At 42.0% G+C, this 16,548-nt stretch overlaps 2 protein-coding genes across 2 annotated transcripts; one reads left to right on the top strand and one right to left on the bottom strand.

Annotated features, from left to right (window-relative positions):
- Positions 1–1,564: 1,564 nt before the first annotated feature.
- On the bottom strand, positions 1,565–3,315 carry LOC121299460 (ragulator complex protein LAMTOR5-like). Its single transcript, XM_041227169.1, has 4 exons — positions 3,175–3,315; positions 2,868–2,929; positions 2,602–2,719; positions 1,565–1,890 (listed from the first exon to the last, which is right to left on the bottom strand). The coding sequence occupies exons 1-4, from the start codon at positions 3,207–3,209 to the stop codon at positions 1,830–1,832; spliced, it is 276 nt and encodes a 91-aa protein (XP_041083103.1). The 5' UTR covers positions 3,210–3,315; the 3' UTR covers positions 1,565–1,829.
- Positions 3,316–12,107: 8,792 nt separating this feature from the next.
- LOC121300349 (prokineticin-1-like) lies at positions 12,108–15,479 on the top strand. Its single transcript, XM_041228911.1, has 3 exons — positions 12,108–12,328; positions 13,480–13,605; positions 14,771–15,479. The coding sequence occupies exons 1-3, from the start codon at positions 12,254–12,256 to the stop codon at positions 14,888–14,890; spliced, it is 321 nt and encodes a 106-aa protein (XP_041084845.1). The 5' UTR covers positions 12,108–12,253; the 3' UTR covers positions 14,891–15,479.
- Positions 15,480–16,548: the final 1,069 nt, after the last annotated feature.

Here is a 16,548-nt window from a genome sequence, read left to right as displayed (position 1 = left end):
CGCCATCTTCCCAAAGCTCCTTTTTTGTTTTCTAAGGTTTCCAAGGCAAAACAAGAGATTCTCCCCTGCAGGCCAACTCAGATTTCCAAAGAACCCACAGCAAGGACATTCATGAAGTAAGAAAGGACCCATGTTAGGGTAAGAAGCTCCTGAATGGGGTTTGGCATCACTTGCAATCGCCAGCAATTAAAACAGCACAAGAGGTGGGGATGGAGGTCAAAGTGAAAATGCTTTAAGTATCAGAAATAAAGTGACTTCCACGATTGATTTGAAAAAGGTAAACCGCACTGCAAATACATACAAGTGTTGCAGTAGTAGTAGACCCAGCTTGGACCAAAAGCTGAGAGAAAACTGGTTTCCAGAAGTGTGACACAGTTTAATTATATATCTCTATATATATTTATCTTAAACTAAGCAGTTAAACATTGGATCATCTGTTTTGTGAAGCAAATCACTCAGCTTCATATAACTTATGCACCCCACCTGTAAAAATGGCTTGGACTGGACGACACTATCCTGGATAAACACCCAATACAATAATCAATAAAGAAAGAAGTGGGTCTGGAATGTACTCCAATCTAGCGGATCTCGACCAGGTTGAACCTGAGCTGATTCCTCTGGGCGGCACGGCCACAGGCAGCTCTAGCCCAGCCGGACAGGACTGCTGCTCCCTCTTGTGGTGAAGGACGAGTTACTGACCCCATTTCACAATTCCCTGGGGCAAAAAAAAACCCGAACTGCTCAGTGCAGGCGTGGGATACAACTTGCAATACATTAGCCTGGCTTTCTTCTGTGCCAAGCAACCTCCCAGTGCTGTGCAAACTGAACACCACCCATTCAAATGTGCAGTAAATGTAAAAGCGGGCAGAAAATAAACCACACTGTTCCTGAAAGGGATTCTACATGTTTTTATTATTATTATTATTATTATTTTTATTTGCAGATGCATTTCTTTATATTAGCAGTATTGTACCTCAGCAGAATAATACAGAATAAAACTAGCAGTGTCCTGATAAAGCAGTCCTATTCGTAGCATGTACAGAACAGCACAGCAATGCTTCAATGACCATCACTCTGAACAGCACCTTGTTATAAATGGCCAATGTGAAATTTCATTAAATTCATGCAAGTGGTTCTCAAGATAAGAATTCAGCTGTCACTCGCCCAACCAATCACAAGCCAGAACCTATGCTTTAGGAAGGCACTGTGACCAGGATTCTGAAACCCTCGTGAGCTTCAGCTAAGGACTGTCCATACCAAGTTCGATCACAATGGCAACAGCAGCTCTCTAGATTCACCATGAACACAAATGTAAGTATGAACGCATGGGAGCCTCCAGGAAAACATTACTGCAGCAACAAGAACACAACACCACTCGATCACAGAGAGCGTAAGATTGCATTTTACAGGTACACAATTCACACAAACACGTACGCTGAGGAGTTGTTTAAGGGGTGGGAATAAGGCTCCCATTGCATAGCAGTTTGATCCATTCCTGGTTTTACTCTGAGTTTAATAATACACACCTGAGCTTGTTACCTGTACACTGCAGCCTATCAAGCTCGTATTAAAACCTGGAATGGGTGAAGCTGCTGTGCAACAGGAGTCTCATTGCCAGCGCTGTATTATTTTTTCCTTAATATCATACAGCATACCTCAGGGTTTACACTTCACACCTTGTTGTACAGCACTACTAACAGGTACAGTATACTACAGCTTCTAAAGGAGAAGCTCGCGGACAACTTGCACAACAAAACCTGCAGGAGTGAGGAAATCCAATGCAGACAAGAAACCAAAATGCTTTTCTGCTTCGAGACACGGGAGGATTCTCAGGAAGACATCTTGTGCACTGCTACCGTGATACTGTCGTGTGTCCGGATCAAGATATTCCTGCACAAGGAACAAAGGATTTTTGTTAGCGATATGTAGAGGAGCTGAACAGATAGATTGAAGAGATAATCATGAAAAGATACGTTGCTACTGGCCCTCAGCCAGCCACAGCCCCAAACATTAACAGAACATAAACAAGCAATCACAGAACACTCTCTCTCTCACACACACACAATATCTTGTCTTTAACCCATGACATCACAGGAGAGCAGAAATGAGTAAACTCTGTATCCGTTATATGAGAAGTGGGTAAACGCTATATTGCCCAAATTAAAAGTTCCTCTATCCAACTTTGCACCAAGTTTCAGGAGGTTTTGTGAAAATGTGCAGAAAGTTACTGCAGTAAAAAAAAAAAAAAAAAAAAAAAACTAGAAACGCCATTCCCTTATAATCCCAGTATCCGCTAAGGTGCCAGGGATTCCTGTACAATGTTATCAGAGGGGAAGGGGGGCACACAAAACGGTTTTTCTTCCTTTATAACACAGCTTGAAAATGTTGTGCATAACTGCTGCTGCTGCTGCTGCTTTTGGCAGTTTTTCCTTTCCTGTACGAAGGGGGAGATTTGCCCAACCTGCATCCCGGTTTTAGCCACAGCTGGATCGCATCAACCGCAGAGGTTATCCTGGGATCACCGCAGTGAAACGCTCTGATGAAATCCAGCTGTGGCTTTTCCTGGCGGGGGCCCAGGTTGGCAAAATCAAGTCCTGTTACCCTGCATCGGACTCCAGGCACACTGTGGGGCAGTCTGTAGGATCTCTGGTGAGTTTGGCAGCGTGCTTGGCCAGCACAGACACCACACCTCCGTGCTCATCAGAGAGGGACCCGCGACCTAGAGGAGGGAGGGAGGGGTGGGGAGGTAGAGGGAGAGACACAGATACAGAGAGGGGGAGAACAGAGAGAGGAGACACGCATTAAAGAAATGCTTCTGTTAATCTTACATTGCAAGCTGTCAGACGATCTAACTGCTCGCTACTTACAGCCCAAGTTGTGTCCCTGTGCGTCAGTGCAAAGAACGCCGACCACCGCAGGATTCTTCATCCTGTGAAAGAACAATGAACAAGAAAGGGGTTTCACCGCGGAGTATTTACAACCACATTTTATAAGATCAGCATTTACTATTATTATTATTATTATTATTATTATTATCATCTTGTGTTTACCCAAACACTGTTCTTGTTACATTAACCAGGACATACTTATCCAACACTTCACGATAACAATATAGAAGTCATTTACGGTCTAGTGTTTATTTATTTTTAACAAGAGAACACGTTTTAAACTCACGTGTCGTCCAGGTGTTGTTCTAAAGTTGACTCCATTGCCCGCCTGTTGCTTTTATATCTAATAAATCGGGATTGCGTTTCTTTCCCCCGCTCCCTGTTCCTTGGTTTTGTAACTAGTCAGCTGACACGGCTACACGTGACCGAGATGGAGCACTTGCATGGACGGGGTCCTGCGAGGGACGAACTTAGCGAGTCCAGGAAGGTCTGTAAGTAAATATATCCTGCACTGATACATTTTGGAATTAATATTTACAACCTTAAAGATCTGACATTTCTATATTATTATTCGATACTATGGTCATTTATGGTCTACTCTAATCTGTAACACTGATCTTTTAAAAAAGGACAACAATAATATTCTTTGTTTTTTTAATAACTCGCAGGACGTCCACAGGAGGGCGGTGTTTGCAGCTACACTGTCGGATTATGATGCGGTGTGCTGTCATATGGGCAACAAGTAAATATTTCAAGCTTGTAATGTCACACCCAAAACAGAACAGTTCAGAGTTCTCTAAACATGAGTATTATGCATAAGCAGAGCCTTCGGGGAGTCATCATACCATTATGGTGTTAAACAGGGTAATTATAATGATGACTCACAAGAGGTTCGTGAATATATCAAATGCATTTATAAAGGTCATAATGATGATGCATACTGTAGAGTGAGTTATTGGCATGGTATTGTATTGTATTGTGTAGACAAAAGCGAAGTATAGTGGCTATTGTTGCTGAAATGTGCACGAATCCATTCTCGCACCACGCGGTTCATAAAGCGGGGTGCACGGGGTGGTAACTCTTTTAAACCCTTATCAATGTACATTTACGCATCCTTATATCACAGCGGCTCCCACAGACCAGACCCCAGAGTGTAGGATACGAGTAATTGAAGTCGCGGACATTTCATATTCACCTTTAGTTAAAATAGTGTATATTATTCGAAATGTCAGGGAGAGACGCGGGCTGTCAGGGCTTTGCGGCCGCCCGCTGGCGCGCAGGTTTCGGTAGATTGTATGAGAAGGGGAGGCTTGATTGAATTCTAGATTTTCAAATATGAAATTCGATACTCGTAATAATCAAGTCGCATCATCGAGGTTGATGTCAAATGTGTTATGTGATCTCAACCGTAACAGAATGACAAGTTTAAAGAGATCCTGCAATCATATATCTTGTGTACAAGCAACCGCGCCCTTGACATGGTCTGATCGTGCGCCTTTCTCGGCATTACTGATAAAGCCGTCCTGCACACACTTAGATTTACCTTCAAAGTCCCCACAGGGAAATCTGCAAGAAAAAAAAAAAAAAAAGCATTTTGGCGACCCCTGCTGGCGAAGGCAAGCATTGCTCTCACGTATTTCTATGTAAATCTATTAATGCGCTTGTGATGTCATTTGCTACATTGCTAATAATGAAGTTACAATAAGAGTCCTTTCTATGAAACCCTCCAGGCATCACCGTATCGAGTCTGTCCAATTATATCACATGATTCTACTGTCTTGTACATTATCTAATTTTATTTCTTCTAAAACTACAAATTGTTGTTCATTCATGTTATGGCCATTTTGTGTGTGTGTGTGTGTGTGTGTGTGTGTGTGTGTGTGTGTGTGCGTGTGCGTGTTAATATTTATATATCACGATACTATAGTGGTCTCTACTCCAAAAAAATACTGTATTGATACAAAATATACAATTTATTGCCAGTATTACAGTAAACCACATTGGGAATATATATATATATATATATATATATATTATATATATATCGATATATTAATATATATAATATATATAGTATAGCAGACTCTGTAGTATTGTCGTACAGTAGTTAGGTATAGGGTCAGCAGACTGTGCCTTGAGTCTCATTACTATTCGCCTTGCGGATATATAGACATTTATAGGGGGAGTGCTCACCTTTAATGAGATTATTGACAGATTAGTTTGCCCAGCAGTCAATCATCTGAATCATCCAAGAGACACTTCCCCCTCGATCTGCCAGGAACACCGTCTATTAAACTGAGTTAATGAAGCCCAAGGAGCTTAAAGAATGGGACTGTTTGAATGAAACAGTGTTAGTGAGGAAGCGTTGCAATAACATCCCCCCGTTTCACACTGGTAATATGCACACTTCATTTCCATACACACACACAGTTTCTTGTTTTGGGCCTCTGCTTGACTGATGGAGGTGGTTGTAAGAAATCCATCAGAAATGTTGCATCACTTTGCATTTTTGTAATGAGAGATTATCCTGAGATAATGTAAAAGAGAAGTCATCAATATCTTGAATTCTAATTACTGAGAGTTCTGGATTTTGAATCAGAGAATTTGCATTTCAAAGGGATTGCAGAATGAAACGGAAACAAAGGCTTGTTTAATGTTTCACCTTGAAATACATGATCAGGGTGCAGACTGTTCCGTTAAAGGGGTCTGATTTCCCTCTGGGCTTTTCAGTGAACACAAGCCTTCTTTAATCGCTCTGGACATTTAACTCTGGCATTTTCAAAGTGTCACACAAGAGCAGCAAAATCTCTGTTTGTGTGCCTGGCAAATTAAACCACGCGTCGTACAGCTGTAGAGCAGTGCTGATTGCTGAATTTAAATGAGCTGAATCGTTTCATTGAAATATTAATTTCTCTCTTTGAATTTTACCTTCAGTGCAGAAATTAAAAAGTTCTTTTAAAACAAGTCACAAACGGACAGATGGATTTCTGCCTTTGCTAACATTTATTTGCTTGTAATTTAAATGTGGATTTGGAATATTTTCAAAGACAACACTATAGAATTACAAGCTGCTGCTGCTTCCTGTTACGATATAATTTCCTGGACGGTAGGTGAAATCATGTCAAGTGACCTACAGCGCAGGAAATGATTCCGCTTCAGGAGTTAAGCTTTGGTTTTGTCTGGATTTTTCTTGAAACAGCAGGATATCCATAAATAAACAGTGAAAAGCAAGCAAAGACCACAAAGATCTTCCACGCATTGCTAATAAGAGGAAGGAAAATGGATTTGAAACCCTCCTTCAAGAGAAGAGAATCTCCATCTTTAGCCTCCCAGAGTAAGGGCATGAGTTATAGCCTGCCGGATGCATTTCAGCAAGGGTTAGCATTATGGTAAAAAGGCTGGCGGATCTGATTTACAGGAACATCAACCATTCTGCTGCTAAACGTAGCCAGACTGTACTGGATCCGGTGATGCTGGGTGACTAAGCCACTAAAAACAGCTATGGGAGTTCCATCAAACTCAAAGACTGTCATGCAGACAGTCAAGCTAATCGGAACAGGCACTGAGTGCTTTCCTGCTGGCTGCCTAACCCAGCCCGGTTTATATCAGATAGGTCTGATGCATCTCACAGTAAATTACGCAGCAGCTGATGTACGTAATATAAATGATACCCTTGAAGGTGTTTTTGTTTACCTTTAATGGGGTCTGCGTGGTGACCTGGTGACCTCATATTGTGTTTGTTATTGTGCTGTTGTGGGTTAAGGATCAGTGGGAAGGGATTCTTAACCTCGTTAAATAATGTGCCCGAGTCGCTTGGCATTGGAAAATGCCTCGCTTTAACCCTTGCATTGCCAGGGTTTGCTCAGCACAGGAGAGGAGGAGTGAGTATCACTTTATTGCCTCAAATGAGAAGTGGATAAACTCCTTTTACCCGCATTGCCTCTGCACTACATTACTGGATTAGCCCATCTGGGAGAAACAGACCGCTGTAACTTCCTATGATGTAAAGACTCTCCTCTAATCAATACCCTCTTTTTGAAAAGGGCTTTTCTGTTTCCAGCACGACATCCTGGAAGGTGTTGCGTCTACCAGAGAACACTGTCTTTTTTTATCAACGCTGTGGAATCTTGTAGGTCATCTGCTCTGAGAGAATGCATGCCTTGTTCATGACAGACTCGTATCAGTGCTGTTCGCTGTCAAGCAGTGAAAACTCAAGCCCTTTGTGTTGGATGCCGGTGCCCCATTGTGTCGACACTCTCCGATCTCTTATCAGTGTCCAATAGGATTATCTAGGAGTTTGCTTTCACTTGCAGCTCTGATGCATATTCCTGTTGTGTTCATCTTAACCCTTTACCATCAAAACCCATTTTCACACAGCCATCCATCACCACTGTACAAAATACTACGAGTTTAAGTGCTCAGTGGCTGTTAGGAGTTTAACTTGTAACCATTAACATCCTGTAATAGGGAATGATCAATGAAGTAAGACATCGTGGAAGGGGTGGAGTTCAGAAATCCCAGTAAGTCGCTGTCTTGGTCTAGCGCAGTGGCATGGGGTCCCTTTGACATTCATTAACCCTATACAGCAATGCCTGAGGGAGATTCATGGCTTCCTGCAGATATATAGAATAAAAAGCTACCAAAACACCACCATAGAATTATACTGTTTACCCGGGCGCTCATTTTGCTGGCCAGCATGTTTAGCGGACAGTACCTCTCTTTAGCAGATAAAATGAAATTACAAGCGATGAATAACGGCTACTGCAAAGATTGGTCAAGTTGATGAGTGTTGAAATGGATCAACAAGCCATTTTCAGAGAAACAGAGACATCAAGTCGGCTGCTTGAATCAATGCTGCGAGCCTCGGATAACCAACATAAATAAAGTGAGCTTACAAGAGCTTAGTTATGTATCGATCCCTCAACATATGAGATAAGGATTATGGGGGGGGGGGGGGGGGGGGGGGTAATCTAAGTTAATCTCTTAGGCAGAGACCTCCAGCACCGGCTGTTAGATTTCATTTGAGTTCTGTGTGACTTTGCAGTCAAGTTCTGCAGGTGAATGCCTTGTAGAAACATTTGAACAATACCTCTGAGATGCTATTAAAAAAAACGCAAAAGAACACCAGTTTGTTAAAACGAAAAACTAAACAATTTACCACTACCAGTCCAACGATGTCTAATAGATACTTTAAATTAGAACTCAATACCATCTCTCAGCCACTGCCAGATAAAAAGACTGACTGCATGGCGCTAATGAAATACAGATAGACACACGGTTAGCCGGAGGGAAAGCTACAATTTATTTCTTCATATTTTACCACAAGCAACCGATTTCTGATATAGAATCTGCCACCGCGGTGTAAAGCAATGAGTCTGTCTGCTGACACCGCTGGAGCTCCAGCAGGGCTGACGGCACAGACTGAAAAATCTATTACACGCTTTCCCGGCCTCGTTAAGACGTGTCTAAGGTGTGAAATACATTCTTCTACTCTATTGGCTCCTGAGCCGTTTCATATCTTTGTGAGATTGCACTATTCGTTTCTAATGCCCTTTCTTTACTTTGAAAAGTGTACAACACTCTGGAGCAGTTTGATCTCTAGTGCAGCCACGCTGTGACACTCTTTCCTTCTGCAATCTCCTTTAAACTCAGCGTATCAGGCCTTTGTCGATTGCTATCCAGCCCTTCCCGATATGCAAACGACGCTATGATCACTCACACCGTGTCACAATGTCAACCCCATTCAACCACAGACTCTAGCTGTGCGGAGTGACTGATTTCCTTCTCTCCGAGTGCGCTCCGCTTTGCTGATGCTGCAGAAAGGGAAGTGTAATTATAAAGCGCGGCGTTGCACAGATTCATCAGCCTGTGGACAGCCACACATTGCTTTGCTGACGAACCACCTGCTAACAACGGTTCCCAAATAAAGAGCGGTCTTCCTTCGAGGAGCTTTTTCTATTCTGAGGGGGAAAAAGCTAAACCGCCAGCCAGGGCTAGATAGAAACAGCAGATTAATATTTATAGCTGCATGTATAATAATGTTTTATATGCATCACACCATGTAAAAACATCCTGCAAAAAGACTGTGAGTTGCAATTGAGGCGAGACTGATCTCTGTAGAAAATAGGTTTGAGGTTAAACAGTAACAACACAGCGACCGTGCAAAACCTGCGATCTGAACTGACAATCTTAATGGCTTTCAATGGTTGCTCCACTTTTCATAGCTTTGCTCCAAAATACAATTTCATGAGCCTTTTTTTTTTTTTTAACGCAAAGCAATCACTTTCTCCACCGACGCGTGTATCTCATTATCTCAGCGCACCTGGCTCTGAAGTCCAACATTCATTCTGAAGAGAGCCGAGGCGTCTATTCAGCCCCACTATTTTCAATCTGAAGAGAGCCTGGGCGTCTATTCAGCCCCACTATTTTCAATCTGAAGAGAGCCTGGGCGTCTATTCAGCCCCACTATTTTCGTCCTGTTTTATGGTGGTTTGAAACGAAGAGCCAGCTGTAAAGCAGGGTTATCAATGTAAATCAATGCGGACTGTCCACAACGGCTTTCCATTCGATTCAGAAATCCCAAAATGCACTTTTAAATGATTTAAATTTCACAATTTCCGAAGCTAGTTACAGGGATGTTCTGTTAAGACTCGGAGACCTCTCAAAGATTGATTGATTTAATATCTGCCAATAAATACTTCTTAAATGCCATTGTGAGCCCAGGTCTCAGCACACCCTGGCCTCTGACATATTTCAGAATAGTAAATAGCGATTTTATTTCCCTTACAAACTAAAGCTGTGCTAACGGAGCTTTGGAATAGCTTCCAGTCCTACGAGGGCTCGGGTGGATGTCTGTTCAAGAACCATGGTGCTAAAACGCATTTCAGCGGAGCCTCTTCACCACTCTCCTGCCCTCGCGTCTTTTCATGAGACGAGAACAGCATCCATTATTGATTAATGTTTGGGTCTTAACATAAGAACCTCGCTCCAGTAAATGAACGAATTTTGAACTGAAAAGTGCTTGCAGAGCCTAGTTCATTTACCTTGCAGTGAATTCATTTAGATAACCGGGTTTGGCCCCTGACGCTCATGCCTCTTCTGTCTCTGTCACGTGTTATTAATAGTACTAATATTTGTCAAACGGAATGAATACGAATTCTTCAGTATGAAAGACTGTAGGTAAAGGGTAAAGTCGGGCAGACAGAGACTGTAAATTATATTGCCGCTGCCTCTGGAACAAGCCCGGCATAGCTAATACTGTAAAAGCAAAGCAGTCTATTGTTAAACAAATATAACTGACCCGAGGGCTGCACCGATAGAGATCAGATGTGGAGTGCAGCGCTGTGTAATAATTCAATAGGTGCATTTCAATTTGGAGGTTGTGTGGAAAATGCAAAGTCCTCTGGACCGCTACAGCCTTTGAAATGTCATGCGGAGGTGTGCAAACGTGGAACCTTATTAATTCAATCAATTGAAATGAAATGCGTAAAGAGGCATAACCATGCATCACCGAGGAGATGCCGCATCAGAGCTTTTGTACCGTACACACCACAGGTTCAGATGTCTGTACACTGTGTATAGAGTCTTCAAGAGTGAAGTGTGCCCGCCCCTGGCATATTCCCAAGCCAGGAAAAAAAAAAAAAAACACTTTTTAATGCTGTATCAAACGTCCACACAGCGCTATCCACTCCATCTTCTTCAGTGCACTGTCTGTTCTGGGGGTTTGAAATAAACACTATTGCAAAAAAAAAAAAAAAAAATCGAAAACGGCTGTAAATCTAAAACTTTTGAAGTGATGAAAATCACATTTTCTGTTTCATGCATTTCTGCCAGTAAAAATGTGTCAGACCACAGAATCCTAGGGATTTGCCACGGCTGAGGTCCTCTCAATAGGTCTCATTTGCACCGGGACATTCCGAGGCTGTATATATTATACTGAATCGCATGGCAGTTAGAGCCACTATGACCCGCTCTTATTCAATCTGTGGGAAGCAGCTGTCAACAGTTTTGTTGAGACTGATGAAATTAGCTGAAGTTCGTTTCTTAACCCCCATCTATGACTCCCCGACACTGCATCACTTTAGCTCTTCATACAACTAAAAGAAGCTGCAGGACTGAGGCTCTGGCTGTAACTCCTTCAGACCCTGTGGTCCCCTGTCAGTGGGGTTTCACGCATGGATTTAGCCTGCATATGGGAGGCATATAGCTGGAACGCTGCTATAATTGAAGCAGACTCTTTCTCCATCCCTCCGCTGCCCTGATTAAGCATATGAAATAGTAGACTGTCTTGCAGTAGTGGTCCTGCAGACGGCAGCCCAGCGGCTGATGAATAGTATCATAGAGCCTCAAGCCTAAAGAGACGCCGCGCTGCCTAATTCCCAGTATCTATCACCTCGCTTGTCAGAAACCGATACATCATGCAGGGCAAGGAGGCGAAATCCTCCATGCAGGCATTTAGGAAGAAGCTGTTGGGTATTTCAACCATTACCAGCGACATGCTTCAAAAAAATAAAAGGCAGTGTTTAGGAAAAGTGTTAGATCGAGGGCACAGATCATTTTTGCTCTCTGAAGAATGACACATAGATTCAATAATAACCAGCATGTGAAAACAATGCAACCAGTCAGGGGTCAGGCACTTGAGTAAATTTAACCCTAAATACACATTTCTTTCTTTTTAAATTAGGGCTTCATTAAAGATTCAAGATTGAGAGCACTGGACATTTTTGCCAGCTAAAAAAATGAATGCATGGCCAGAATTTTTCTTTAAAACCATCTGAACTGTAAATACAGTTTAGTTTCATATGCAATCCACCTGTCTATCGACTTGTCTGCACAAGAAATACTCTTTCAGATCATAAACTGAGAGTACAGGTCTGCCCGTCTGTCTGTCCGTCTGTCCGTCTGCCTGTCTGTCTCTCTGTCTGTCTTCAATGACAGACAGACAGGCAGACAGACAGACAGATAGACAGATATATAGAGATTTAACTTAAAACAAAACTGGATTTAGAGTAACAGTCATGTGGTTGTCTGTCTGTTGACCTGCTATGCAATGTCTTGCAATGTCACTTCAGTTGGCCTGATCTGTCAATTTCTGTGATCATCCGCAGAGCATCACATCACCAGTTTAGAGGGAGGGGCTGGGGGGGGGGGGGGTAGATTAAATACCGAGAGAGCGGAGCACCCTGCGATCGCATCTCATTGAGAGAAGAACAGGGAGAGAGAGAGAGAGAGAGACAGAGAGAGAGCGAGAGAGAGAGAGAGGGGGGAGACTGGTCCAACACATCCAGCTTGAGCATCCCAACAGAGACTGAGCAGCACTGGGAGAGACTCTCCACCTTCCAACAAGCTCCTGCCAAGGTGCTGCAATGATGAGGATCGCTCTGCTATTCACTTTCCTCTTGGCTTTACTCCCTAGCACCAGGTGTGCCGTGATCACTGGGGTAAGTACTCTTCTACACTGATAATGATCCCTCCTGAGTTTACAAACCCGCACCTCATGTGTGATTCTGTGTTGTCCTCATGTGTGTTGTCCTCATGTGTGATTCTGTGTTGTCCTCATATGTGATTCTGTGTTGTCCTCTTTGTGTGGTTCTGTGTTGTCCTCATGTGTGATTCTGTGTTGTCCTCTTTGTGTGGTTCTTTGTTGTCCTCTTTGTGTGGTTCTTTGTTGTCCTCATGTGTGGAAGACTGGAAGAGGTTTTAGTTTTGGATTGTTTCAATTTTTCAAGCTGTTATTGCATTTTCTAGAGTAATGTATAAATAACATGCACATACATACATACAAGTACGATATATAAACTGATGTAGGCTGATGTACACCTGCCATATAAAATTTAAGGATATTGTACTATTTTATTACAAAGCAGAATTGGCACTTGATTGTGTATAATAAGTAATAGTATATCAAACTTATTTTATGTGTTTGTTTGTTTTTCTGATAGCGCTGTATCAGAGTAAATCAATAGGCAGGAAACGTATGGTGCACTTTTTCAAGCTAGACTGTTTTAAAGGGACAGAGGTTTTCCATAGGTGTAAATATTTTTTACTTAGGAAATCTATAATACAAAGCATGTAAAGCATCACAACTTTTAATTAACTGATGGATTTGTATTTATTTCTCATGTAACTGTTCTATTCAGGGATGCCCTAACTGCCTGTTGAGTGGCAGATCTCTGAATTGGTCTTGTTTAAAACCACGATCACTATGAAGCGCAGGGCAGAATCCAGGCACACCCTCTCCTCACCAGCTCAGTAATGCACAGCCAGCACGCGCTGAAACTGTGGGGTTGCCTTTCTCTTCGTTCACAACCTCAGCGCGTGACGATTTCACCATTATTAAATTGTGCGAACAGGGAACACATTTTATTTTCAGAAATACTGACAGAAACTTCCAGTGCCGTTCGAAGACTTTCAAAAAATACTTCATGTGGAGACTTGTGTCAGTGCTCTTTTCTTCCTGAATCTTTCTCAGCTTCCCTTATAAGAAGGTTGTAGAATGAATGTGTTTCCATATGCTGTGAAAATGTCTGGGTGTAATTTGAAGAACTACAGGCCTCCTGTAAGAGATGTGTGTGTGTGTTTGTGTCCCCAGGCCTGTGAGAGGGACTTGCAGTGCGGACTGGGCTCGTGCTGTGCTGTCAGCCTGTGGCTCCGGGGTCTACGCATGTGCACCCCGAGAGGGAGAGAGGGGGACGAGTGCCACCCCTTCAGTCACAAGGTACGGGCAAGAAGATTTCATTCTAGTGAAAAACAGCTTTTATTTTTATATGAGAGCAGCTTGGTCTGAAATGTAAGTTATCGGAACTGTGGCTTTGTAAAAAGTTTTCTCCAGTCTTTAATTAAACTCGAAAAGAAAAAAAGAAAAACACCTTTAGAAAAAATGAAGACGCAAAACCGCTTGAGAGAGCTGAAGAAAACCTCAGTCAAAAAAAAATCAGAGTTAATCAGAGACCGGTGGAAACGCTGGCAGAACACACATTACAACAGCATCAGTTCTGCCCTGTGCAAGTGGAGGAGGTCATTGACCCAACATCAGAGGCCAGATCTTAAGTAGACACACATTCATTTGTCTGTTATTATATTCGCCTCAGCTGTCAAAGTCAAAGATCTCATTTTATTCCAAGCCGGCTGCTTCAACAGGAGCCCAATCAGCACCGATCTCTGGTGTGCTTTCAGAAACGCTGCTGATAAACAGATATTGAGCAGCGAGAGATTCCCTGAATAATACATCACTTCCTGGCAGGGATTAGAGTTCTGTGAAAAGAAAGTTAATAACAGCGCTGAATTTCCCAGGAGAGCCTGGGTCTGCCGAGCTCTGGAAGCCTCGTGTTTATTGTGACTGGGCTGAGTGGCAGGATTAGACAGGCTCTCAATAATCTCTGGCTTTAAGGAGTAAACTTCTGTTTGGAAACTGTGGGTGTCATCTGGTTGAGTTACTCCAGACATTTTAAACAATGTGTGTGTGTGTGGTGGGGGGGATCTAGGAGATCTATAACTTTACCCTTAAAGATAATTGAAGCAATTACAACATTTGGCCACACGGAGGCACTGTGCGCCATAGTAAACATTCAAGCAAAAATGCACTTACATTAAAAATCTATTTGAAATATCCATGTTCCCAAAATTATTAATATTAAAAAAATATTAAAAAATTATTAATTATTAATATATATATGCAAATGTATATGCAAAAGGCAACCAGGGATGGAAATATGAAAAGATTTGCTGCAGATAAACTAAACCTTGGTGTGAAATGTGAAGAGCAAAATTCCAAAGGTAAAGTCAATACAATCTAATGTAAACATGCTTTTTTTGCTGGTTGGTTTTGTATATCTCGATTTCCGGCTGGCATGACATTGTTTTCCTCTGCTTGCTAATTGCAGGTGCCCTTCTACGGGAAGAGACAGCACCACACCTGCCCATGTCTGCCGCATCTCACCTGCACCTGGGTTATGGACAGCAAATACCGCTGCTCTGACAATTTTAAAAACATAGACTTTTAAATAACAGAGAGAGAGAGAGAGAGAGAGAGAGAGAGAGAGAGAGAGAGAGAGAGAGAGAGTATGAAACATATTTCACTGTTGTTGTAACAAAGAAAAAATATATATACAAAACTAAAATCAAATCATTGCATAACCATCTGATCAACTTTATTATACTAATGCAGCACTAGCCTAGATAAAGGGAACTGGAGCTACAGCTAAGGCCAAAATAATGTTACCATCGAGACATAATTCTTATATAAAGATCTTTTATTACACCATGTAATCAAAGAAACTACAAAATGATGCCATGAAAATTCTACCAGAAGACATAATTGAGACCCTTTCCCGCTAACATTGTGGATACAAAAAAAAAAGAAGGCAAGATATTTTTAAGTTGACATATTAAATACATACTTCAGTAAGGTCTGTTGCTGTACAGCCTAGCCCTGTTCCACGCTGTGTCTGTAAACTTAACCTGTTCCTGACTGGAATGCATTGCACAGGGCCGGACATCCAGCATGCATCACATGTGTTTACATTGGGGGGGGTACTTTGGTAGCTGACCAAATTAAATTGATTATTTAACAATTTATTTATATATATATATAGTAACTTTGCATTGTGTGTATTTGTTCTTTCTCAAAATAAAATGATTGCTGATGACATTTTGGAGGAGATAACGCTGAGAATCTCGCCTTTGTTGTTTGTCTTAGCGGCTGATTTCCAGACACTGTTACCGTCTACTTACTGCGCATCACGTCACAACCCGTATTCGACACAAGCGCCCTTTTTAAAAGTTTCAGGGAAAGCCAGGTTATTATTATAAAGAAAGAAAAGTGGTGTTCAATATTGCACACAATGCTTTAGGAAGATTTGGAATAGCTTTGCAACTTTGTAGAGATTTTTTTTATTAAAGATATAATATGAATTTTTGCATTCTAACAGACTGGGTACCGTTGGAGTCATCGCTATGGGAACTGTTTTAAGTGTACACGCAATAGTTTTCCAGCAGAGGGCACCAGAGATCTTTTACATTTTGTTTCTGCGGGACTCTGTATTAGAAGCACTGATAGTGACGTAGAGATCTTACTTTTTCATTAGTTATCATTAAATAACCGCTTTTCTGCACAGCGATGTGTAATAAAGAATAGCGAAAGCCTTGTAAAGCCCAGAGAGGTACAGACAAGCATGTACATAAAGCCACGGTAAACTGTAGTAAATGTATAGTATAACCATGGACAAAGATAAATGATCACGGTAAAGATTAAAGGAAACTGTAATGGATTCCCCTTTAAACAGTGCTGAGAACAGCCAAGCCAGTAGTGACAGGCTCTCGCTTCATTGTGTCCTGCCATTAAACACGAGGGTTCTGTCTTCCATTGAAGAACTCTCTGAACGAGTAGCGCAATGATGAATTTTGTCCACAAGGTGTCGCCAATCGCACACACTCTCCAGTGAGATCTGAGAGCATTAGAAATTCGAATCTCAAATTGCCCGTCAAAGGACAACAGGTCACACTGAGCACAGTATTGTAATCGGGTCCATATATACACAGCAGTTATACGAAACCGTGATGCACGCAGGTGATCCTTCTCTTGCGTCTAGTGTCTGTCTTAAAAAGTTACTGCAGCCCCAGTTTGATACTGGAAACGAGACGAGATTTTACAGACTGCTTT

The sequence above is a fragment of the Polyodon spathula genome, chromosome 25 (genome assembly GCF_017654505.1).
Source record: "Polyodon spathula isolate WHYD16114869_AA chromosome 25, ASM1765450v1, whole genome shotgun sequence".
NCBI lineage: Eukaryota > Metazoa > Chordata > Actinopteri > Acipenseriformes > Polyodontidae > Polyodon > Polyodon spathula.
This window is presented reverse-complemented; position numbering and strand designations above follow the sequence as displayed.

Coding starts and splice junctions, on each gene's coding strand:
- LOC121299460 (XM_041227169.1), bottom strand. CDS start 3,209: ATGGAGTCAACTTTAGAACAACACCTGGACGACAC. Junction 2,720..2,867: donor ACAGGGACACAACTTGGGCT/GTAAGTAGCGAG, acceptor TCCCTCCTCTAG/GTCGCGGGTCCCTCTCTGAT. Junction 1,891..2,601: donor TGCCTGGAGTCCGATGCAGG/GTAACAGGACTT, acceptor TTCCTTGTGCAG/GAATATCTTGATCCGGACAC.
- LOC121300349 (XM_041228911.1), top strand. CDS start 12,254: ATGATGAGGATCGCTCTGCTATTCACTTTCCTCTTGGCTTTACTCCCT. Junction 12,329..13,479: donor GGTGTGCCGTGATCACTGGG/GTAAGTACTCTT, acceptor TTGTGTCCCCAG/GCCTGTGAGAGGGACTTGCA. Junction 13,606..14,770: donor GCCACCCCTTCAGTCACAAG/GTACGGGCAAGA, acceptor TGCTAATTGCAG/GTGCCCTTCTACGGGAAGAG.